The 26,653-nt window shown below is 39.7% G+C and overlaps 1 protein-coding gene and 1 pseudogene across 2 annotated transcripts in view; both read right to left on the bottom strand.

Annotated features, from left to right (window-relative positions):
• NBAS (NBAS subunit of NRZ tethering complex) overlaps window positions 1-26,653 on the bottom strand; it is a 230,899-nt gene that overhangs the window by 84,014 nt on the left and 120,232 nt on the right. For both annotated transcript variants that reach the window (XM_060233719.1, XM_060233728.1), the window contains exons 33-38: window positions 22,856-22,969; window positions 21,671-21,828; window positions 19,319-19,423; window positions 8,602-8,769; window positions 8,132-8,245; window positions 7,229-7,352 (exon numbers count right to left, since the gene is read on the bottom strand). In XM_060233719.1, the coding sequence (XP_060089702.1) occupies window positions 7,229-7,352; window positions 8,132-8,245; window positions 8,602-8,769; window positions 19,319-19,423; window positions 21,671-21,828; window positions 22,856-22,969 (783 nt within the window). The remainder of the gene's footprint in view (window positions 1-7,228; window positions 7,353-8,131; window positions 8,246-8,601; window positions 8,770-19,318; window positions 19,424-21,670; window positions 21,829-22,855; window positions 22,970-26,653) is intronic.
• LOC132586150 (fatty acid-binding protein, adipocyte-like) lies at window positions 25,739-26,354 on the bottom strand (annotated as a pseudogene).

Raw genomic sequence — 26,653 nt, 5'->3', positions numbered from 1 at the left:
AAAGTCTCATGAAATTTTAAATATGAACTTGTTAAATAATTCTGTAAATTCCATATTTAAGCAAATACACTTAAATTTACTGCAAAATAAATATTGTTGTCGGAGAAATGGGACAAAATATACTTCAAAGCTAAGCTTAAAGTGTGAAGATTCATATCATTGATCCAGCCATCAAAATCCATTATGAGAACCAAGATAAAGCCTTGAATGCTGTCATGTATTAATTCTGTCACTCAGAAATAAAGGGAGGGGGAGAGAGATCTTGACAGATACCACTTTTCCAGCCCTATAATACTTTAAAAAATGGTTAAGCATGGGCAACAGAGTATTGCAGAGTTCACATTTATGTGATGAACTATTGATGGAGGAACAGTGTGTTCAATAATCTTCAAAATTTGTCAGTAAACTTTGAAGGTGAAGACCAAATTGCCACTCTGTCCCAGCAAAACACATCTGCTGCAGTCACTGGTTTTGACTTTCCTAAAGAGCAAGTGGTTACTTGTTTGTGTGTTTTTGTTGCTGTTGGGTGGTTCTACTGGTATGTTATGATAATTCCAGTATTGAGGTGTTAGCATTTCCTGAAATTTTGAGAGTGTTTTGACAACTGCTGCAGCCAGCCCAGCAGGAGTTGGGTGGTGGGGGAAAAGAGGGGGCAGAGCTCCGAGGCTGGGTTGCTGAATTGCTGAGATCGCGATAGCTCTTTAAACATTCACTGTTTTCAATGACTAACAGACTTGGCTTCTGCATGCCAGATCTATTACCACTTTTTTTTTTTTAAATGAGAGTTTGGACACCAGCTGGTGACCAGATCTACTGATACCCCAAAAAAACAGTTTTTCAAAATGGCATGCATGCTCCTGTAATGTAAGGAATAACTGCAATTGTGCCCTTTCTGAAATACTGAAACAAAATTAAAATAACTTTTTGAAGCACACACCCCTAATGAGAGTGCCGGTCATTACCAATGTGACCTTGTCAGTAGACTTTGGACAGTCTTAGTGGTTATGAATGACTGGGAAGCGAGAGGCATAGATTCAACATGCACAATTTACCTTCCACTGTGGCAGTCTGAAAACTTAACTAGCTATTAGTGTGTAATGGTGAGACAGATACAAACCACAAACCTCCTTCTCCTCAGCTCAGGTGGGCTTTCAGATTAATAATCAATGCAGGTATGTGCTCTGTGAGATAATACAGTAAAGAACCTGCAAACCATAACTGTTAGTAAAAAAAAGCCTCCAGGATTTCTCACACTTTTTTCCTTCCTTGCCACTTTTTTTTCCCTTTCCATTTTAAGTGTGTTTCAAACTTATGAGATAATAATCTACCTTCTGCTTTCCCTTTGACCAGTCGGGTCTCTATTCTATATAAGCTGGTCAGTTTTCTATTTAAAAATGTATGATGTTTTATGACATCCTAGATATGCAACTCTTTGTACAGGTAGCAAAGAATGATGAAAGGTTGATCCAGAAGGCCAATGGAGAAACATCTGTAATGAGTATTACCAAAACATGGAAACAGAGCACACATACCTATTCCCATTATAACAATTGTGGCATAACATCCCAATTTCTCCACTAGCATTGCGTTTGTGCAAAACAAATTAGAGGAACTGTCACAGGTTGTGAGAGGACTGATGCCCATAGCATACGGTTACACAACAGAGCACTGTGATTCATTTGCATGGCATTTCACAGATAAAACGTCTTGCATCTGTGACAACTTGGTGTTCATTATAACACATCAGACTCTTATAGAGTGCAATCTGATCAGGTTTTTATGGATGAGTTTCAGTTGCTGCCATCTAATAGAATGTAAACATGGCCTACAGATAAAACAGTGCCAAGTAACAGACTTTCTATTGAAATCTTAGGCAGTATTTTATATCTGCAAAATTCTTCTTGAGAGGCTCCATCTCCTGTATAGTGCATAACTAATTTCTGGACTGGACCTTTCTGTGCAAATTAGTATACATGATAAATCACACAATGACATCCTGAATGCATAAATACAGCAGTTTCCTTGCGTGCTATGTCAATGGTGATTGATTTTCTTGGAGAGCTAATGTTCTCAGAACCATGAGGAACATTTATCTACATGAAACGGAGTCACTTATAAATGAGTGGGCTTATATGAACGTCCATATGGGTGTAATTATTGTTTTAACAGAATTAATTGGTGTAATTTTTCTCTTTTAGTAAACATGGTAGGATAAACACCCCTTCTTCTGAGGTGAAAAAAGGTGTTCATAACACATTTGGGGATAATCAGAACCATTATTACTGCAATATTTTCCTTAAAGCCACTTTCTTTCTGGAATTAAAGCCCATTTGGACACATGTAGGAAACTAATACATGAAACAATTAGTAGTAAAAAGTAATTCTATTTGACTTTATAAGTTTTAAAGAAAATATTTATTCTGCTTCAATTAATTCATGTACATTTAATTGAGAATAAAATAGATGTAAGAAAGAGAAACAGAGCCTGAAGAAAATGAATGTTAAAGAGGACTTTAAAGTCATCCAAGTTCTTTATGTGATCTGAATTTGAACATCCCAGGACATGACAGGCCCAAAGTATGCATTCTTTTAGCAAACATATAATTCCAAGCCCACATTTATTGAGGAAACAATAGATACAGAGTCAAACGTATTTTTAATAGTCTATAGCTGGGGATATTAAAAAAATAATACAATAATAAATATTATTAATAAAATAATAAAATAACTCAGAGGATCACAACATCTATTATTGTAGCCAAGAGTCCCATAGAAGAAATGGTGTGGCCTTTATAGTGAACAAGACAGTGAGGAAAGCAGTAATGGAATACAATGTCAAAACTGACAGAATGATCTCACTCCGTATCCAAGGCAAACCATTCAATATCACAGTAATCCAAGTCTATGCCCCAACCACTGATGCAGAAGAGGCTGACGTGGACCAGTTCTATGAAGATCTACAACACCTTCTAGAATTAACACCAAAAAAAGATGTCCTCCTCATCATAGGGGACTGGAATGCCAAAGTAGGAAGTCAAAAGGTGACCAGAACAACTGACAAGTTTGGCCTTGGAGAACAAAATGAAGCCGGGCAAAGGCTAATAGAGTTTTGTCAAGAGAACAAGCTGGTCATAGCGAACAGCCTCTTCCAACAACCTAAGAGGCGACTCTACACGTGGACATCACCTGATGGGCAACACAGAAATCAGATTGATTATATACTCTGCAGTCAAAGATGGAGAAGCTCCTTACAGGCAGCAAAAACAAGACCTGGAGCTGACTGCGGCTCAGATCATGAGCTACTCATCACAAAATTCAGGCGAAAACTGGGGAAGCCATTAGGCCATTCAGGTTTGACCTTGATCAGATCCCTTATGAATATACAGTGGAAATGAAGAATAGGTTTAAGGAACTAGAGTTGATAGACAGAGTGCCTGAAGAACTGGACGGAGGTTCGTGACATTGTACATAAGGCAGCAATCAGCACCATCCCAAAGAAAAAGAAATGCAAGAAAGCAAAGTGGCTGTCTGATGAGGCTTTACAAATAGCTGAGGAAAGAAGGACAGAGAAAGGCAAAGGCAAAAAGGAAAGATTCACCCAACTGAATGCAGATATCTAGAGAACAGCAAGGAGAGATAAGGAGGCCTTCCTGAAGGAACAATGCAAAGCAATATAGGAAAATAATAGAATGGGAAGGACAAGAGATCTATTCAAGAAAATTGGAGATATCAAGGGAATGTTTCGTGCAAAGATGGCCATGATAAAGGACAAAAACGGTAGGGACCTAACAGAAGTAGAAGAGATCAGGAAGAGGTGACAAGAATACACAGAAGAATTAAACAAGAAGGATCTCAATGTCCTGGACAACCATGAAAGTGAAATCAATGACCTTGAGCCAGACATCCTGGAGCGTGAAGTCAAATGAGCTTTAGAAAGCATTACTAACAACAAAGCGAGCGGAGATGATGGTAGCCCAGTTGAGCTGTTCAAAGTCCTAAAAGATGATGCTGTTTATGTTTATGTCAACAAATTTGGAAAACACAACAGTGGCCACAGGATTGGAAAAGATCAGTTTATATTCCAATCTCAAAGAAGGGTAATGCCAAGTACTCATTTCACATGCCAGCCAGGTCATGTTAAAGATCCTACAAGCCAGGCTTCAGCAATATGTAGATCGGGAACTACCAGAAGCTCAAGCTGGGTTTTGGAGAGGTAGAGGAACTAGAGATCTAATTGCCAACATTCGATGTATTATGGAGAAAGCATGGGAGTATCAGAAAAACATCTATTTCTGCTTCATTGACTATGCTAAAGCATTTGATTGTGTGGATCACAACAAACTGTGGCAAGTCCTTAAAGAGATGGGAGTACCAGACCACCTCACATGTCTCCTGAGAAACTTGTATAAGGGTCAAGAAGCAACTGTCAGAACTGGGTATGGAACAACTGATTGGTTTAGAATAGGAAAAGGAGTTCGACAAGGATATATATTGTCACTTTGCTTATTTAATTTATATGCAGAGTACATCATGCGGAATGCTGGCCTGGATGAAGCACAAACTGGAATTAAGATTGCCGGGAAAAACATCAACAAGCTCAGGTATGCAGATGATACCACTCTAATGGCAGAAAGTGAGGAGGACCTAAAGAACCTCTTGTTGAGGGTGAAAGAGGACAGCACAAAAGTAGGCTTGAAACTCAACATCCAAAAAACTAAGATCATGGCATCTGGCCCCATCACACCTTGCCAAATAGAAGGGGAAGACATGGAAGTAGTGACAGACTTCACATTTCTGGGATCCAAGATCACTGCAGATGGTGACTGTAGTCATGAAATTAAAAGACATTTGCTCCTTGGGAGGACAGCTATGGTGAACCTGGGCAGTATAATAAAAAGAAGAGACATCACCTTGCCAACAAAAGAATCCAAGACTGAAATGGAATACTTTTTCAAACAGAATATAACACAAGAAGTAAAGATGCAAGTAGTTTGGGACACTGCTTAAAGCTTATTATAGGGGCCTTGCAATTAGATATAGTAGCAAGAAAAAGAAAGAGAGAACTGAAAACTTCCAAAATTTAATGTCACAAGCCGGAGAAGCTGAAAAGAATCTTAAAAAACAACCAACAAAATGTGAATTCCAAAAAAAGGTGAAAGAAATGCAACATAAATTGAATTTAATTCTTATGGAAGAGATGGAGATTAAACTGAGGTATGCTAGAAGATGAGTTCCTTCATTATTAATCAAAGGAAACCTGCCCATATACTGCACAACCAATAACACAGAAAGAACAGTCAAGAGGTTCATAGTCCAGTGTGAGAATCCCCACTGAGACAATTTCCCCAATTGCTACTCTCTGTAAATTTAAAGAACTACCAGTGATTTGAAATATATGCTGCTTCTACATTTTCATCAAACTGCAATCACCTTTGGCAAAATGCACAGCAGAATACAGTGGAAACATAGAAAACATTCATGACATGAGACCTCAAGTAGACTAGGCAGTCTTGAAGTTCTGACTAGTCTTGAAGCCTTTACAAAACAGCAAACACACACAAGATTCAAAAACTATCTTCCCAAAACAGTTTAGAAAGAAATCCTGGATTTGAACAACCTGTTTAAGGTACGGCATTTTACAGATCAGATATACACACTTTTGTAAAGCATTTTAAATATCCTCCAGAGCGTGTGAAAGGCTTGAACAAGCAAGTTTACCGATGTGTGATTTGCAAGTATTCCATGCAAAACAGCTCAGCTGTGACAAAGATCTTTGTGCTCCCAACCGGTCACTTCCAGAAAAGCAGAGACACTGCCCATGATGATTGGCTCAACTCACCAATTAGGTCCAATTCAGTACAGAGCCACACCATCGTTTTCCACAGTGGTGATAACCATTTAATGTACCTTTATTTCGCTAAGGATACCAGCACACTCAAATACAGTGTTAACTTATAACTGTTTTACATATAACAGGCTTATTGGAACCTTCTGGAAATACAATCTGTGCCCATTATGTTCTTCCAGAAAGATGCAGGTATGCTAAGGTGGACTCAGACTGGCCCATTCCGTAACATTAAAAATCTATGGGGCTTCAGGGAGTGCAATTCATTTGAAGATTTCTTTACTCCTCAGTCTAACGTTCTCATTTTTCACAGCAGTGCTTCTCACAGCAAATTGTATTAGACATTTTTCTTTCAAAAGATAATTACCGTATGAAAATATTCATAGTTTCTTTTTTAAAAAAAAATCTGCAGGATATATCCAAGAGTTCTTCCTTATCTCTTATACATGGGGAGAAGAAAATCTGAAGCACTAAAAGGATAATGGATTTAATGAATTACTGGCTACTATCAGCAGGTAGAATTTTTTTAGTTATCAAAATGTAGACATAGGGGCGGAGAAAATGTCAGTTAATGACAATTTTTACCAAAGTATAAAAGCAGCACTCAAATATGTATTGTAATTGCAGAAGTGGAAGACAGTTCTCTGCTGAGACAGATATGAAAGCAAACCACACTATCACTGATTAGCAAGTTCAGCCTGTGCACGTCATTTAAATTTAAAGCACCAAGAATGTTAAGTTTCAGGCATGGGCAACTTAATGCTAACAATTCACAACACAAAATACACAGAACTACCGATGCACTTGTCTAGATACCTAATTAGTACCTGTAGTAAAATCATGTATCAACAGTGTCTAAATATTGGATAGGGATGGAAACCAAAGATGTGAATTTCTTAACATGACAGCCTTATTCCATCTCTATAACTGTACAAAGCAACAGAGACCACATGGAGTGATACTCCTCAGTTGAATCAATAGGCTTTCCCCCAGATGGCTGCGCATGAGGTTCAAATTTTCTCACTATCTCTTCCACTCGTCCCATTATCTTATCACCTCTTCTAAATGTGGAGATCACAAATACACTTTAAATGCCTTTGTTTACCCCTACTAACGTCATCGTACCAGATGTAAGGGGAAGGGAAAAACAGTTTATCCATCACTTCGGAAGTTATGAAGCCACAGTCTAAACGGGTGACTCGCAAGTTGTATTTCAGGGAAACTTGGTTTCCCTCCAAACCTCATTAGAGATTTTCTCTGCGACAAGGCATTTCCCCAAAGCACAATTTGCCCACAACTACCTATGATATCACTGGGTGCACTGTAAGATTAATTCACAATAATAGTAACAATAAAACCCCAAAAGACATGCACATGATTTACCCTCTGTGGCAGGAAATTGATCATGCCCTTCACTCTTGGTCTCTGCAAGTTTTCCTGTTCTCAGCAACACTTCTGCAAAGCTTTCCAAAGGATTGTGCTGATATGTGGTATAAGTAACTTCATTCTACAAAACAGAGATTTTAAGCAATGTGACTATTTATAACTTGGGCTTTGCCATGTATTTGATTTTCCTGTTTCCTGTGATTAATGATAGATGTTACAACTGCCTTAATAAACACAATATTGTTCTAATCAGAGCTAGTTCTATAATAATCTAATCAGACCTGTAGCAATCTGTTTACAATTATTATTCAAACTACAGTACTTGAGCTACACTTTTAGCCTTAGCTGTTTATTGCTACAAAGAAGGACAAATAAATGGGTTCTAAATCAAATCAAACCTGAATTGCCCATCATACTTTGATCACATTATAAGAAAACAAGAGTTTCTGGAAAAGACAATAATGCTAGGAAAAGTCGAAAGCAGTAGGGAAAGAGGAAAACCACATATGAGATGGAGTGACTCAATAAAGGAAGCCTAGGCCCTCAGTTTGCAAGGCCTCAGCAAGACTGTTCATGATAGGACATTTTGGAGATCACTAATTCAGAGGGTCACCATAAGTTGTAAGTGACCTGATGGCCCAAAGTGACAAAATCAAGAAAGGAAGCTGGACTAGTATGTCACATTGAACAAGAAACCATCTTTCAGGTCTCTAAAAACACTATCAGTGTTATTTTGATACAAGCATCTTGAGCTGTATTTGATTGTGGACTCCAGCCATGAAAATAAAAATGCACCATAAAAAAGTTGTTCATTATTAACAGTACCCTATGTTGTTTCAGGTGATGGATTCATTTTCAATAAAGATGCTTTTTAGATATACAAATATGCTTAAAACTTACATTTGCAAGGTATGGGTCATCTATCAGAGATTCATAGAATGGATGACAACCTTGCTTTTCTATTGCTGCATTTGCACCAGTTGTGGCTTTCAATACATCACCAAACTCTTGTCCCTTTAGGAAACAAAACGCAGATAAGCCCAGTTTTAAATAGTGAGATGCCCCTTGAGACATTCATGCATTTCACCAGATACTAAGAGAGAAGATACCGTAAGAGCTATGTGCAGGCAACATCTATCCTACCTGCATTCCAGCTATGACAGCCAAGGAAAATCCTTCATATTGGACATAGGATAAAATGCATATCCAATCCCATTATTAATATCATATTTGTATGTACTTCCATTTACCCAAATAGTCCCCCCTTATGATAATGAATGCAAGGGTGGTAATAGAAGACCTTGTGGATAGCAAAGAGTTCATTTGCTCCTGCTAAACAGCTCTAGTAAGCCACTGCAGTTACTTCTTACATGTAATGGCCGAAGGTAAGTCAGTGATTTCTTCCACCATTGTCGGTCACTGACGGCATGCAGCATGGCTTTTGTGGTCAGAGTGGTGTCAGAAAGGACCTTCATTGTTTTAGCGGTGGTCCATTGCAGCAAGTCAGCAGATGGTCTAGAAGGAATGCTGGTATCAACCTGTGGGTTTATGCAATACACAACCCATAAGCGTTAAATAAATCCTGCAATGCTCAATTGAAAACATGCATGGAAACCATACAGAAAGAGACTCCAAGGACTGCAACACCTAGCCCAGGAAGCAATTCCAACAGTTATCCTTGTTAAGTATAAATGCTGATATATGAGAACACAAGCACGGTTAATACATCAACAGTTTAGGATTCCAAACATTCTGATTACTTCATCTTTATTAAAATATTATGAAGACAGAAATAAAAATTAGCAATGTTGTTAGCCAGTTATGGTTATGGAAAGAATTCAGAATATGGACTAACAAACAATAATTAGAAACAATAGATACATAATGAACCTTGAAAATGAATGAAATTATTGCAGCTTTACTTTGTTTTATAGAAACCTGGTATCCAACAATGGATAGAAGAAAAAGTTTCAAAACAGAGGGAAGACATGTTTTTCTTCTCAGCTCTTTGAGGCTGTTGCAACTAAAGCAGATATTAAGATCTACAAATGAGGCACACCACATTAATTACCGTATTCTTCGGTCCATTAGACGCTGGTGCCTGGGTGGGAGACAAGCGGCGAGATCGCTCCCTCCACCCCCACCGCAAACCCAGCACTTCGCAGGGAGTGATCTCGCCGCTTGTCTCCCAGCCAGGCACGCAGGCGCGGGGGAAGCACGCCACCCCCTCCACAGCCGGCGCTCACGAAGCGCTGGGTTTGCAGAGGGGGCAGGTGCTTCCTCCGTGCCTGTCTGCCTGGCTTCAGCTGATGCTTACAGCAAGCGCCAGGATCGCTCCCTCTGCCCTCCGATCCCAGCGCTTGCTTTAAGCATCAGCTGAAGCCAGGCAGACAGGCACGGAGGAAGCACCCACTCCCTCCGCAAACCCAGCGCTTCGCGAGCGCCGGCTGTGGAGGGGGCGGCGTGCTTTCTCTGTGCCTGTCTGCCTGGCTTCAGCTCTGATGCTTAAAGCAAGCTCTGGGATCGGAGGGAGCGATCCTGGCGCTTGCTGTAAGGCAGGCGTGGGGGAAGCGCTGGGATCAGAGGCGGAGACAGCGGATCGCCCCTCCCCGGAGGAAGGTACATACCTTCGCTCCATAAGACGCACACACTTTCCCCCCACTTTTTTTTGGGGGGGGGAAGTGCGTCTTATGGTACGAAAAATACGTTCAAAGAGAATATTTTCCCCTTTAAACTGAAGCAATTTAACTGGTAAGCACAGCTGAAGGTACTATTTTTGTGTGTGTGATGGAAGGTGTGGGTAGATTTGTATCACAGGGGTGGTACATGACAAGAAGGGCTTCACCATTTGTCTGATGCTGCTTTTCCCAACCTCAAGTCACTGTCATTTATCCTGTGGGAAAAGAACACAGAGGCACTCATTGTTACGTATGTTGCCCCTCCCAGCTAGGGGCAGGGAAGAGCTGAAATTTACTGACTTCATTTATATTCTGCTTGTTAAACATTTATTTTGTAAAATCTGCAAAATCTAAATTGTTGATGAATTTTCTAATTCATTGCCATTTGCTTATGACCAAATGGTCTGTGAGATATTTTATATCAGGAAAACAGGAAAGAGGGAAATATTAAATTCTCTCCAAATAGCTTCCCATACTTGTTTTAAGATAAACTGTGGAAGAGCCATTCATAAATCTCCATCTCAGCCAAATGAGCCCCCATAAGGATCACTCATTCTTATTAAAAGCTGCCAAAATAAAAAAGATTTCATTAAGATCCATAAAGCACCTCACTCTTTTGGAAACCTATCAGTGTCCTCCATAACACCCCTCCCCTCATCAAAATCTCTCAGGAATACTCAACTCCATCCAAAAAGTCTGATAGGCATACTGTGACATTCTTCAGGGAATGAAGAATGGTTAAGAAGCAGGTCAGATGGGAGATCATGTGAAAAGAGAAGGAAAGGAAAAGGAAGGAAAGGTCCCCTGTAAAAGCACCAGTCATTTCCAACTCTGGGGTGATGTTGCCTTCACAGTGTTTTCACGGCAGACTTGTACTAAATACAGCAAAATCACATTGCAGCTAATATTCTGTTCTTCCATTACTGTAGCTGGAGAGAAAGTGCATGCTTAGTGCTATAGAGATAATCAGTGACAATGATTTGAAATTCCGAAATTATATATTTGAAAGATATCATTAAGTGTGGTAACTTTAAAAAAACAAATGCCCAAGTGTAATGCTGTCATTAATAATAGCAAAAAGATATATAAAGAGGCAACCTCCTACCAACCACTGAATAATCAGCTGGAAATTTTAGTTCAAAGGTTCACTAACATGAGGGACTACACGCTGAGCAAAATATGGCAAAATTTCCATTCTCCTCAGAAAATAAATGGCAAAGAGATGCACTGAGCTATATTTAAAGGAGGGAGGGGGATCAGCCACTGCTTGGAACTTATTTTACACACAGAGAGAGAATTCTTATTTAGATATTTATAGCCCTGTTTTTTTCACCCTCAATGGAGAAACAAAGTGGCTGAGAACTTTGTTCTCCCCTTCCCCATTTCATCCTCACAACTACCCTGTTAGGTAGGTTAAGCTGAGAGACAAACACTGGCCTGAGGTCACCCAGTGAACTTGATGACATAGCAGGGATTTGAACCTGTGTTTCCAACGTACTAGTATAATTACTACACTGTGGTGGCATTCATTAAAGAACTGATTATATACTCATTGTCTGATCCTTGAAGAAATCACAGGAGACTTGGATTAGATGAGCACTGTTTGTAGCTAAATGAAATATTCTAAAAGCTTAGGAGGCTTGTAAAGCTCCAAGTATTGGAGAGTAGATAAATGACATACTAGATTATGACCCATAGAATTAACAATGTATATATGAAGAAAATGCCTTGTGCAAATTTAATACCAAGTGAGAAAAGTTTTCAGAATGCTTCAGCTGCAGTAGGGTTAACTCATTAGTTTACTACAAATAAAAATAAAACTTTCTTTGAACAGTCCTGCTCAGATAGCTTTATATTAATCTACTACATGTGAACAAGCCATATCCTCCCCACTTTACCACCTTGCTTTCCAGGTGTTTCCTGGTCATGTCCCAACTCACAGGCAGATTTTCCTTCCAAAACCATGTAGTTCCCCTCCATGACTTAGTCACTCTGAGTGTATTCCTTTTCTTTGACAAGTGACCAAACTGTCCCATCCTAATACAGACATGTGTTTAGGCTTATAAATTTTTATTTTTATTTATATCCCGCCCTCCCCGCCTAGGCAGGGGACTAGGGATGGGCACAGACTGGATCACGGACCAGGACCCAGTCCATGCACCTACCAACATGGACCACCGTGGACCATCCCAGGAAGTCTGTGGGTCCACATGGGGGTGGGGCTTGCAAAAGCCATGCAGCAAGCAAGTGACTTCAACCACTTCTTGTTGGGTAGAAGAAAAAGAGATTGGTCTCCGCCCTTCACTAAGAGTTTCAGAGTGGCTTACAATCTCCTTTCCTGTGCAGTAGGTGGAGCTTAGAGAGCTCTTTCAAGAACTGCTCTTGAGAGAGCAGCTCTTGCAAGAAGCGTGGCTGACCCAAGGTCACTCAACAGGTGCATGTGAAGGAGTGGGGAATCAAAGCCACTCCACAAAGCTGTCTTTAGGCCATTTAAACCTAACAACTGACTGACAGATGGGAATGAAAGTGACCAGTGTCAGCAAAGGCATGTTTAAATTTATTTCTTTCCCTCCCCAAGCTGGAGAAGGAAGGGAAGGTATGTAACACATGCCTTCTGTCTCTGCCTTCTCTCGCCAAGCCAGCTTGTGGAATGTTTAAATGCCTTTCTTACCCTTCCCAAGAAAGGCATTTAAACATTCCTTCGTTCTCTGCCTTCCCTTCCTTCACTATCCCTGACCGCTATGGTAAGATTGCTATTTACTACTTGGAACATCTAAAAATATTAATAAAGTTTACTGAATTAAAGACACAAGTGAAAAATGAGCAAGAAAGTAAGATGACATAAACAAACACTTAATCAAGAGTTGGTTTCCTGCCCTCCCCACAAAAGGTGACAAGGGGGAAGAATGCTGTCTGAAAAGAGCAGACTTATCTGTGAAATGTTGCACAGTGTTAATTTTATGTGTACGGAAATCCAGGTAGGCAAAGTGTTCTGTAAAGAAGTTATTGGCCAGCTTTGTTGCTCACAATCCCTCCTATTTATGCAGCCATGCCTTTAAGGCCACATGCTTTTATTAGTCCTGGTTTCTCCCCATGGATCTCCCTCATCCTCCTTCCATAGTGTTTTCCTCGCCCTTTCCAAAAGGACAGTAAGATTATGGGTTCCTATACAGAATTTGTATATACTTCTATATAAAATGCTATGGTAGGTCCTCGGCTGTGATTAGGAACAATCTTCCTGCATCCTAGCTTTATGTTAAGGGGGGCTACAACAAATACCTGCCTCCATAAAACTCTCATGAAACTATCCTCCAAAAAGACAACCAACCAAAAGGACCGCCTATGTTGACTTTTAGAAATCAGTTAATTTTAGTACTGTTATTACTGTGTTCTGAAAATCATTTCAGAACAAGTGATTAAAAGAAATTTGCAAATCCTTATTGTTAAACAACACAATCAGGCATTTGTTTTTTTAAAAAGTCCCCAAACAAACAACCCCAAACAAACAACCCAGCCTGTGCTTAATGGAAGCTATATCCCTTGTTCCTTAAGTTGCTAATGAGGCCAAACACAGTAATTACATTTTTTCCCATTACCAAAACCTATAAATAAAACCCTTGTTTTCTCAATAAGAGACATGAGTTAAGTATCAAAACCTATTAAGTATACAGCCATCTCCTCATTTCTGTGCCACAATTTATGGTGGTTATTATTTTTTAGCATTAATAAACACCACACATCCCCTTATGGCTAAATCACTATGTTTTTAATCTCATAATGTTGGCAATAATATGTTAAAATACTTCTAATTAACCAAGGCCTTAACAGCATACAAGAGGGTTATTTTGGGTTTTGTCTGAGCACCTCTAAATTAGATTCAGAAACAAGTTTCAACACATAGCAGCCACCATGAGTAAAAGCAAGGAAAAGAGGTAATTACCAAGGGGCCCTATTCCATTTACATGTTGCTCTTCAAACGGAACTCTTAAAAACAGAGAGCAGGACCTGCGGAAAGCTTAGTGGAGTCCCCTTTTCCAGTAATGTATTGTGAACAGGTAGACCCTTTTTTTTTTTACAAGAATTATTCAGTCACAGTCATATATATATATATGAAGCTACGATTTCCTCCTCCATGCACTTTATACTTACACTTGGAACACTGCATACAGTTCTGGATGCTGGACACCAAAAAGGACACTGTAGAGCTACAGAGTAAGTCCAGAAAAGGGCAACCAGCATATAAGGAAGCTTTTCAGTTTAGAGAAAAGAAATTAGGGTAATGCTTACAGATAGAAACTTTGGCTCTTTAAAAATATTAGAATTTGGGGTGACCTAATGAGGTTGCTAAGTGACATTTGGGATGGGTGGGAGGAATACTACTTCATACAAACTCTGGCATTCATTGTCATAGGATGTAATGATGGTCACGAGCCTAGACTACATTTAAACAGGGATTAGACAAATTAATGGAGGCTAGGTCCATCAAGGGTTGCAACCCATAATAGCTAAATGGGGCCTAATACCTAGAAAGCAGGACATCTGTTTAATTGCTGGACTAGAGCAGTGCTTCACAAAGTGAGCACTACTGCCCCCTGATGGGGGGTTTACTTAGGAGGGTACTAAGAAGCAAAGAGATTGTAGAGGGCACTGGAAATGGGCCCTTTGACCACATTGTTGACATTTACAAGTGACTAGGCTATGGCACTAAGTTACTGACTCTACATAGTGCTGATATCTGGCAGAAACTGTCTGTATTTTTAGAAAATATGCCACCAGATCTTTAGTCAGACCAGTATACTGGGTTTGGGGAAACTGTCATCACCATGTATGTTTTTGTCTCTTGGATCTTATTTTTTCAAGTTTTTGCTGGTGAGTTCTAAGAGATGAGTTCTTTCAGCAAAAATTCTGTGCAAAGACTGAAATGGCTGAAAATATGGAAGATACATTATGTGGCATACTCAGGACAACAAAACTTACTTTCCAGATGGGATGAGTCAACTTTACCAGGCAATGAATCTTTCTTCCTTGCTTATGTATATTTTATAAAAGATGAAAGTTTGGCTCAAGACTTGTTATTTGTAAGGCAGCTAAGGACAGAGACTAAAGGGGAGTCAATATTTCGTGCTGCTGAGCAGTTCTTCAAAGACAAGGAAATTCTGCTTACTACCATACTTGCTTGTGCAACTGATGGAGAACCATTTATGAGTTGGCGCAACTGTGGGTGTGTTGCTTACTTGAAAAAAGCAGTGCCAAATGCTTTCATGAGGCATGTTCACCAACCAAACTGAGAATTGTGATTTGTGCTAAAAATGGCCAATTTATGGTTTGTTTGAACTGCTTCGTTTGATCCCATTGCACCCAAATAGGAAAATGACAGTGTGGCATGATTCCCCAACCCCTGCCACTTCTGGTCAGTTTCTTGTGAAACTAGCCAGAAGTGGCAGTACAGCTTTCCTCAGGCCCCTGCCTTCTTGTCAGTTATACTTCTCTTCCCAGCTTCCTGAGAGTGTAACTGAACAGAAGCGGCAGAGTGGCTTCCCTTTCTTTTCCCAGCTTGACATACTCCTAGGAGAGCAGTTTACTGGGGGCACCTGCTTTGGGGGGGGCTGTAGTTCAGTCCCCTGAAATCCAATTTGCACCAAACTTGGAGAGCAGGTAGAGGAGAATCTGCTGAAGAGTTTGCTGCAGGACTGAAATATCTAGCTTACTTGAGGGCCATTCTACATCTTCTTGAACCAACAAACCATGAAATGGATTGCAAAATGGAGGGAAAAACCCACCAATCAACCATGAACCAATGAACTGGGCAACCCAATGAACCATGAAATGAGACAAACTACTATTTTTGCACTTCTTGCCCATCTCTGATCTTTATCATTTACAATGACATCCATCATCAACATCTATTGCAAAAAACCTCAGTGGCTGCCTGCACAAGTCATTACCGCAGTAAATAAAATTAAAGCCAATACTCTCAATGATAAGATTATTCTGGGAGCTTTGTGCTGAAAATGATGATGAATTTGAACATTTGCTGTTTCATAATGAAGTTTGCTAGCTATCAAAAGTCAACTGTGTGAGATGTTTTAACAACTTTTTTGATACTGCTGTGGAATTTTTTGATGAATGCTTTACTCAGTGATGAATTCAGTGATGAACTCAAATGACACTGCTCATTTATCAGAAATATTTGCAAAGTTCAATTAAATGAATTTGCAGTTGCAAGGAAATGAGGTCAATCTTATTCAGGCCAAATTCGTCGTCTCCACCTTTATTTCAAAGTTAACTATTCAAACATAATATAGTTACACCAATTTAGGAGCCTATCTGAACTAGAAGAGAAAGGTGGGATACAAGATGATGATCTGCAAGTTTTTTTGTGAACATTTGGATATGATGAATGAAGATATTTCTGAGTGATTTGAGGATCTTCTTTCAGTGGAAATTCTACATTTTCAGATACTGAGGAAGTTAGGATAATGGAACATCAACAACTACTTTAATTTTTATCCTGCCCATTTCCTGAAATTGGGTTCAGAGTGGCACACAATGTATGTCATCAATACAGAGTAAAAACTAACAGTAAATATGAATAAAATAAGCAGTAAGTACATACAATGCATTCAGATTCCAGCATTATCAAACAGCATCGCACATCTCTCCTGCAAGCAACTAGAGAACCAGTTTGGTGTAGTGGTTAAAGGTGGCATACTCTAATCTGGAGAATTGGGTTTGATTCCCCACTTCTCCACATACAGCTTGTTGGGTGACCTTGGGTCAGTCACAGTTTTCAAAGAGCTGTTCTCTCAAGAACAGTTCTCTCAGAGGTGTCTCAGCCCCACCTACTTCACAGGATGTCTGTTGTGAGGCAGGAAAGGGAACGAGATTGCAAGCCACTGAGAGAAGGGCAGGGTATAAATCAAATTCTGCTTCTTCTATTCCATCATCAGGAAAGTTCTTAACCAGGGGTACAAAATAAAAAGGGGTGTGTGGGGGAGAAACCTGGGAGGCCAATGATTTTTCTAGCTGTTGCTGTCCTCAACCAGAAGAACTGGAAGAACTACTTGAGCTACAAAATGACATTGAGCTGAAGCCCAAGTTTAAGAAATCTTACCAAGAGTTTTGGCTACAGAAAGAAGTTTTTAATTGCTATCTGCACTAAGGACAGTGGTTAAAAAACTCTCTGTTGCATTTCCAACATCATATTTGGAGGAAGGTGGCTTTAGTATGGCCATCCAACTTCTCTCCAAGCAAATCAACTCCAAATTTTAAGTGACTTCAATCACTTCATCAAGCCCATCCATTGCATTACGAAATCACTGAACACTGAAGCAGTTACTAAATGTGGCTATCAAATATTCTTGTTAAATGACTATCAGACTTTGAAAAATTGGTATCGCTTGATCAAGTTCATTGATTTTTGTGGAATAAATGAAACTAAAATGTTTTAATTGGATTTTGAATATTACTTCCTTACTGAGTCATGCAAACTACTATTCTGAATCTGCTTTTTATAGGGCACCTGGGGATGAGTAGGTATTGGGGATGAGTTTATGGGACCAAGGGAGAAGTGACCTGAAATGTTTAGGTACCACTGAACTAGAGAAGCAAATAGTCTCATCCAACAGGTCTCTTCTTATGCCCTCAAAATACCCTAGGAATTGGAAATCAATCATGAGCATATCAAAGTACCAGCTTTTGTCCCTCAGTATTCCTAAAATAGAACACAAATGATAACTGCTAATATTTAATGCACATTCACAAATATTTTAACCTCTGATGGGATAAACTGACTAATATAAATTGTTGACAGACAGTTCTGTAGTGAACAGGTTCAATTTGTCTAGAGCAGGGGTGTCAAATGTCTGGCCCATGGGCCAGAACGAGCCTACCCAGGACTTTAATCAGGCCCATGGCTCTTTTCTTCCCCCTCCTGTCCTCACCCTTTAAGCTCCGAGGTTGCCAAAGTTCCCAGCTCCTCCTCCCTTGTCTTTTCTGGCTGCAGAAGGAAGCTCTTCTGGGCTTGCAAAGCTGCAAAGAAAATTCAGAATGGACCTTCCATTAAGGTTTCTGTACCCAGAAAGTGTTTCTGGGCTCAGAGACCTTAATGGAAAATCCATTCCACATTTTCTTTGCAACTTTGTCCGTGCTGCAATGTGTTTCAATGAAGTGAAGCTCAGTTTCGCTTTCCAGCATTCCTATGGCCAGCTGAAGCTGTTGCTTCCTGGATTTGTGTACCTGCAAATATAGGCTTGATGCACTGAGTCAGCTTGTCTCTGCTGAATGGACCTGAGAACTGATGCCTAGTGAGTACTCTAACCTGGGAACCCACAGTCAAATGGGGATATTACTCTGGAGAACCACTGCCAATCAATCCAAGTAGACCGGGGTGAGTAGTGGGGGGAGAGAAGCTTGCAGTGACAAGCCATTTCATGTTTTCCTAGGCATTTTATATTTTTAGTTTCTGCTGTGATCATTGTGCCTTTTCTTCATGTTTATTTTAAAGCTTGCATTGTCAAATCCCACTATTCCCCCATCCTTCCATTTTAAACAAAGGAATGCAAGAGTTTTAAGCATGTTTGTATTTTAAGTTAAAAATAATATATATAATTGTGTTTGTCTGTGTCCTTTATAAAGTTTATATCTCTGCTACCTAGCATTACATTTTATGACAAGCATGGCTTGGCCCCACAAAGTCCCATTTATGTCAGATCCAGGCCTCATAACAATTGAGTTTGCACCGCTGGTCTAGAGCATGGATGGCCAAACTTGCTTAACGTAAAAGCCACATAGAATAAACATCAGATGTTTGAGAGCCGCATGATCATCAAATATTTGAGATCCACAAGACAAGCAAGGAAGGAACAAAGCAAGAAAGTAAGGAAGGAAGGCAAATAGATGGAGGAGACAGAGAGGTGGAAAGAAAGCAATTTTAACTTTAAATACATTCTCCAAGTTGTTGGCTGGCTTGGTGAAGTGATTTAAAGAGATAAATGCCTTTTCCAAGTTCGTCGAGGGGTGGTGGGGACTTTGAAAGCCACACAATATGTGTGTAAGAGCCACATGTGGCTCCCAAGCTGCCATTTGGCCAGCCCTGGTCTAGAGTATCTGTACAGAGATCTAAATTAGCAAGTCAAAGGCCAAGGCAGGGAAGTGGAGCATGGGATTGGAGACTCCGGAAAAAAGGAAAATGGAAGGGACAGAAAGCCTAGAAACAAACAAACAAAAAAGATAAAATTTGTAGTGGGCTAAGAAAGGGTGACTGAAAAATATAAGGAAAACAGACATGAAGGTCTGATGAAAAATAAGGAGGACACAGGGAAAATGAAAAATACTAAATAATCAGGAGCATTTGCAGGAGCTGATTTTAAAAAGCCAAATGTAAAGAGAAATTTTTCTATAAACTTACCTCCAGAGCAGAGTCTGTTTGGTTTCCAGGTGGCGGCCTGAGGGTATGTATGCTCCCTCCTTTTTCTGAAGGGCGCATCTGATAGTTGACTGCATGGTAGAGAATCTAAGGAGAAATTATTGATATATGTTACATCTGTGTAATCTATAAAGTAGGAGAGCCCCTTCCATTCTTAGTATCTTTAGCCAGCCTGAACCTCTCTAGCACTAGTAATCCACTAAAATCAGTGGATTACTTAGGTTTTTTTAGAAAACATTTCGTTTTTGGAAACAAAAGAAAACATAACTTCTACAGAGAAAGAATCACAGAGGAAAGCAATGGTGTCTGATTCGAGTACAGCTTATTTTGTGCTCTCTGCTCCTCAGCACCAGGGCTCAAATCTAGGCAGGGTTGATGGACAAAACCCCAACCCCCTCCCTTTTCAACACACGGAGGGCTCCAGCAAACCATTTTGGAAGCTTGGAAGATTTTTGGGTCTCCTTTAATTAGTAGACTCAAGATCTCCAAGCTTCTGCATGGCAGTTATCACAAAGCACATGCAGACGAAAGTCAGTTAGAATACCAAGCAAGCCTGCCTAATAACTTCTTGTAAATTTCTTCAAAACTCAGAGTATTATTTAAAAGTCTGTCTCTTTAACTCCTATATCTCATCTCATTTTCAATTGTTTTAAAATCTAAACTGAAACTTTTCATCCAATCAGCTGAAATAGCAATTAGAGTCTAAAATTTTGCAGATACTTGATATCAAGTTTATAACATAGTCTCTATTGGGGGGGGGGATAGAAATAGATTGAATATATATACATATTATATGCTTCCATCCATGTATATTGTTAAGACTGCTTATATTTTAAGACTGTAGAAGTTTGCATAAGACTGCGACTAAACAACAAAAATAATGCTATTATTACGTAAATTTACGTAGCTTTATGGAAAAGTGATAAGGTATTTCAATGTAGAAGAAAACTAGCAAAAATCAGAAAGATGGCAACTAGAACAAGGTCTACAAGAAAAAAAGATTAGTTCTGATGAAGATATTCAAATCACAACTGAGAAGCTATAACAATCCCTTTCCCGGAAAATTAAAATGTTAACTGTGGAACTTAAACAAGAAAATAGAGCATTATTAACTCAACTACAATAAGATATTAAAGAACATGTACAAAAATAAGGACTGAGATCTCAACTGAACTGAAAGAAAGAAGCTAAAAGAGTCAAGAAAACAAGCAAGAGATTAAAGGAATTATGAATAAACAAATAATTTGAAGGGAAACAAGACAAATTTGAAGTACTACAGCTACATCAAGAACACTCCCTAAGAGAAGCAAATCAAAGGACTGAAGTTTCAGAAATGAAATTCAGAACAAATATATAATTTTACAATTCCAGAATTCTTCCATGATCAGGATTTAGAAAATGGGTTCAAAAAATTAATATAAACTTATTTAAAGGTACAAAGTGACTTACTGGAAATTGAACAAATCTTCAGAATCAATTCAAGATCCACAAAGCAAAATTATCTACCAAAAGACATACTTGTATCTTTCACTCACAAAAAATCAAAAGACACAATTTTATCACAACACATGAAGGAGCCTCTCAGAATCAAGGAAAGGAAAGAATTTGGAAATCTGACACAAGTGTTTCAACAGAAAAATATCCATTATTGTTTGGAAAATTTCATGTGCCTTAGAAATATTATTGTCAAAGGGTAAGAAAATAATAACATTAGAACAGGCAGAAGAACTCTTACAAGAACTGAAACCGGACAGTGATCAGACCTCAAGTTCAGAAAACATTTCACTAGCAAAAGAAACTTTACAAACTGAGCCTGTATAGAGTACAAACCGAGTTATGTTAAACCTTGATATAAATTCCGGGATGTACAGTATTTTCCATCAAAGGCTATGTCTCTGGCACATGCTACCTAGAACACAGTGGTAATGCTAACTGAGTCTTCTCCCCCCCCCCCCAATTTTTAAAATAATCTTTATTTTTTAACATACACCAAACCAATATGTCAATACATGGCCTTCTGACAGGATGTAATTCCAAAATCATCATATTTGTATTTTACATTTTTCACTTTTCCTTTTGGGGCTTAGGAGAAACTCCTCCAGACTAGGACTTTGAAGAAAAATAGAACAAGAATGTTGTTTGGCACACCTGCCAAACACATTTTTTGGGGGGAGGGGCGGGGGTTCAATTACAGAAATACATATATAGATTTGATTCAGCCCCCATTTCAGGTATTGTGTCAATAACACAATCTGAAATTGCGGCAACAGAAGTCAGGTTCATTTGAAAAACCTGTTTTTATTTTAAACAAACTCTTAGAAAATCATTATATACCTCAGTTCTCAATGTGCTGCTTGCTGCTAGAAGTGATTGTATGGCACTTGGAGGACAGTGTGTCAGAGCGTAGGCTATGAGCTCTTGCCGTACAGCCATGTCTTGGTAACCTTCTGATTGTCCTAATTGGCTGCAAACTTCCCAGCTTTCAGAATAGCCTGACATAGAGAAAGATTATACAATGAATTCAAACCAAGCTAAGAATTACTAACTTGAGATGTGCAAAATTTTCAGAGTTTTATGGAAAGCAAAGATAAATATGAACAAACTACAACTATGGCTTCCAAAGCCTGACCCCTCTGTAATAATCACGCAGACTCTATACGCTCCTGATGTATTTAAAAACCAAATCTACAATGCTTATTCTTCTGTAACTACAATCATGCCATTCACTTTCTCTCTCTGGTAACTCACTACACTTTATCTATAGGCTGGTTCTTATTCTGAAGGCCCTAAATGGCTGTAGGTTAGAGTACTTAAAAAAACACCTGCTCTGATACTGTTCAGTTCACCAGCTGGACAACCCATAACCTTCTTTACAAGCCTTGCTCTCTGAGCCCCCACCCTCAAAAGTGAGGCAGGTAGTAACCAGAGACAGTGGTGGCACCTCACTCTTGTGATGCCTCACTTTTTCAGTGGTGGCACCGCACTCTTGTGATGCCCTCCCTCCTGAGGCTCACCTGGTGCTGACCCTACTCTCTTTTACGTGCCAGGCCAAAACTTTTCTTTTAACTCAGGCATTTAATTAAGGGGTTGATCTCTTAAGATGGTTTTAATAGCCTGAGAACTCTTTTAGGAAAATTGTTTTCTCCAAATTTATGCTCTTGCTGGGCTTTTAACAGTTATTCTTTCATTTAAAAACTTTTATATGGTTTTGTTTTGCTTCTTTTTTTAAACCACCTTAAGCAGCTCTTCTGGAGATGCAGCATAGAAATTTCTTAAACAAGCACTCCTGCAAGTTTCATTCACATGTTTAGCTCCCTCACTTATGATTACTGGTCAAATGATTCCAGTGAGTCTGGGCTCCGCACACCCAGCTTGTGGGGCTGCTATATCAATTTGCCTGGTAAGGCTGAAGCCTTACAGAATCCTAACAATTCAAGAAATTGGGTATGACATCTGTCGTTTATATTGTGGCAGAAAATTCCCAGGATTTTTTTTAAAAGGGGAGGGGTAGTATTTTACCTGAAGCCATAAGCTCCTGGCAATGCATATTTGCTGCTTTGTAATCCTGAAGCTGTAGAGCTTGTTCAACTAAAAGGATCAAAACTTTTCCTTTTCTCTCAGTCTGGTCATCACCTGTAAAAGATAAAAAAGATGTACTGTTGTGTTTGAAAATCAGTACCTGGTTAATGAAACAACAATGAAAGTGACTTAATCATAGGTGGAGGTATTCTTAAATACAAGGAGAGGAATGCATGCCAGAGCACGTTCACAGACCTGACAGACCAACGATTTATTTGAGAAATAAAAGAAAGTCAGAGATAAAATAGTACACACATTATAAATTACAGAAATTAATGCTGAGGCTTTTGAAAACGCAGAAGCCAACTATGCATACAACATGGTCTCTCTTCCCAGGTGTAGATATAAAGATAACTTTATTTAATACTATTGTGTCATACCCTGAGTCAGAGATAAGGAGCATAATGGTTGGTAGAGATGGCTATATACTGGTCCCTTGAACATTCTAGTTCTACATCTAACCCTCTGTACACTATTAGCAGAGGCTGACTTCTAATAAGTATAAAAATATCACCCTTATTCAGTGCTCTGTGTGCGCGTGCACACATTTTAACAAGACCCTCATGGCTGCAGAATGTGTTAGGCCAAATATCAAGTAACAGTTGACAAAGTCAATTGAAAAAAATCCCTTACAATCCCATTATTTTTAAGCCAAACCTAATGAGGTTAATTGAATGTGCAACAAAGTCATTCTGTTTTTGCCAGGTTGAGGCCATCATTCAATCACTATGTGACCTTTGTCTTTTGTCTCTTGCTCACGCAGTGCCTCTCAAGTCTGCTGAAATAGGTTAATAAAAAATGGCTCAGTGATACGGATGGTTTCTGGACTGGATTTTAGTGTTTACGGACAGAAACATACTCCAAAATTTTGTTACTCAAGAGTTACTCAATATTAAGAACATAAGAACATAAGAGAAGCCATGTTGGATCAGGCCAACGGCCCATCAAGTCCAACACTCTGTGTCACACAGTGGCAAAAATTTTTATATACACACATACACTGTGGCTAATAGCCACTGATGGACCTGTGCTCCATATTTTTATCTAAACCCTTCTTGAAGGTGGCTATACTTGTGGCCGCCACCACCTCCTGTGGCAGTGAATTAACTTCTTCAATAGCCCAACTTACAAACTTCAAGAAGGCTATTGAGGTCTGCTGTTTGCTCAGCTTATTGTTGCTGGATACTCAAGAGGTACCAGTAAGATGTTTACAATGTAGTATGATAACAGTCTATAGAGGACTGAAAACATTTGAATTCATCAAGAAGCTTTGGACTCACTGATTCCTGTACACATAAACAAAGCAGTAGCGACTGTACCAAATTAAGCTTTCTAACTTACTGCAGCCAATATGTGGAGGCTATACTGAGGAGGGGAGAGTCTTTTTTCTGGGCAGGTGTGAACAGTACCTCAAGTAGAGCCTCCCATATTTCAGTTTCGCTCTAGAAGCTTTAAATGAGGCAACGCACAGCAGGATACACATCACTCGTCTTCTCCTGGCAAGCGCTAGTGAAGAGAAGGAGAGGAATGGTGATTATGCTACGGACTGCATCGTTTGAAGAGGCAGTTGCCAATCTAATGGTGGCGCTCCACAGTGCTTGCCAGGAGAGGAGAAGGGATCCTGCTGAGCATTGTCCAGCATGAAAAGAGAGATGCACATTTATAAAAAGGGGAGGCTGTTAGGGATGGCTTTCCTTTCAACAGGAACTTTGCCCCCCTCTGCATCTTTCCCCCTCCACTCCTGCACTCTCTCAATACTTAAATTCAACCTCAAAATGGGCAGAATGCCAGCAGACACCAAGTAAAGGCACAGATATCTGCAAGATTTCCAGTGGCAGCCACTAACATATAACTGCTTGAAAAATGCAGGCAACGTTTACTATATCAATAAACCATGTGGGTTAAGATAAAACTAATGAATTTTCTTGACAATTTATTCAGATTCTAAAGCTATCTAACCACCCACTGTTTTTAATCTTATTATCATCAGCATGAGAAACAGCACATAACAGGGTATGTGCTCTATTCCACTGCTCCTTGAAAGGAGCTTCCTTAGCATGAGTGACCTGCATCAGGCAGAAGGGCGAAGGTGTGCAGAAATTGGGGAGATCTGTAGACTCTCATTTCCCCAGTCTTGTCAGATCTCAGATGCTAAGCAGGGCCAGCTCTGGATGGTATTGGATGGGAGACTACCAGCTAAGCCCAGAGTCACTACACACAGGCAGGCGAGAGCAAACCCACCTCTGAACATCTTTTCCCTTGGGGACTCTTTGCGGTAGCCGTAGGTTTGTTATGCCTTTATGGCACTTTCCTGAAGGCAAGGGGAGGAACTGAGTTCCACTGCACCCAATGAGAATTCCTCACACCTGGCTGACTAAGAGATTGAGCTATAAATCTAGAAAACAGCCTGAGGCTGTTACAAATTTACCAGGTAGCTTTAAATAAGCTAGTCTGTCAGCTCCCCTCTCCCCACTTCCTTATGAGAGTAACAGTTGAGACCATCAGAGAGAGAGAGAGAGGAGGAAGCTGCCAGACTCTCCTCCGCCATGCCTGCACTAAGGAAACCCTGCACTTAAAGAGACTGAAAACATCTGGCTGTAAAGTCGAAGGATCAAGGATAAAATGCAGGCGCATCTATATGTAGCTTAGCAACCTCTTTACAGTGGGTGGTATTTTTAACTGTGGCCACCATACTGGAAGGAGGAACCCAATCAGAGAAGCAGTGGCAAGAAGACCATAAGAGGACAGTCAGAATCTGTCCACCAGCTTCACAGTGTGAGCATTTTCATTTGTTGTACTTCTCCCCACCACCAACCGAGTGCATCTTATTGAATAACCACAATACTTCAGATGATGGACAGCTGCTTTAGAGTTGGCCAGTAAATAAGGCAGTTCTTACAAGCAATTAGCCTCACAGGGCTCTTGCTCTGTGAACCAAGTTTTATCTTCCACTTCAAGGTCCTATTCTTCAGGTGGCAAGAGCCTTCATTCCTTTTCATAGACCGGTGGAGACAACATTGTTCACAGTACACTCCACAATCAGCTTTCCATCAGCTATCTTTTTTCTTAACTGTAGTCTGTTTCCCATCCCATTTCTGTATGTGACTGAGAGATCCATTTTCTATAGCATCCCAAAACTCTTTACTTTCCTATCATCTGCTGCCATCTCATCAAACTCTTCTCCCAGCTTGAAGCTAATTTCTGTGTCCTTGAAAGTGCTCTTTGTTCTGATGGTTTCAAGATCCCCACTGCAATTGCAAATAACGTTGGGCTTGGCAACACCAGCCATCTTCCTAGTAGCAAAGCCCACACCAAGCTCTTCAAGGTGATCATCAAAATTCTCACTAGAAACCAGCTTCCACATTCCCCAAAACTGCTCACACATTGTGGCTGATTAACTAAGCACCTTTCCTAAACACTCTAGAGCAACACCACCCCACTTGTACTTTTGTAAGCTGTCTCAAGAGTCAAAGAATAGTGGAAATGTCAAATAAACATTTCTTTAGAACACAAGAAATAAGGAACATACAAGGTTACTGTTCTGAATTCTTTTGATGCTTTCTAAACGTAATCCCAGGGTGAGTTGTAAACATGTGCAGGTTCAAACTAGTTATATGTTAAGATATATGGCAAGCCTATGAAGTAGAAGAATCAACTTTAAAACACAGCAGACATATCTGTACACTTTTTCAGCCTGCCAAGTTGCTCTCAGATTCATTATACACAGAGGCATTAACT

This window comes from Heteronotia binoei, chromosome 1 (genome assembly GCF_032191835.1).
Source record: "Heteronotia binoei isolate CCM8104 ecotype False Entrance Well chromosome 1, APGP_CSIRO_Hbin_v1, whole genome shotgun sequence".
In the NCBI taxonomy this organism is placed as follows: Eukaryota; Metazoa; Chordata; class Lepidosauria; order Squamata; family Gekkonidae; genus Heteronotia; species Heteronotia binoei.
This window is presented reverse-complemented; position numbering and strand designations above follow the sequence as displayed.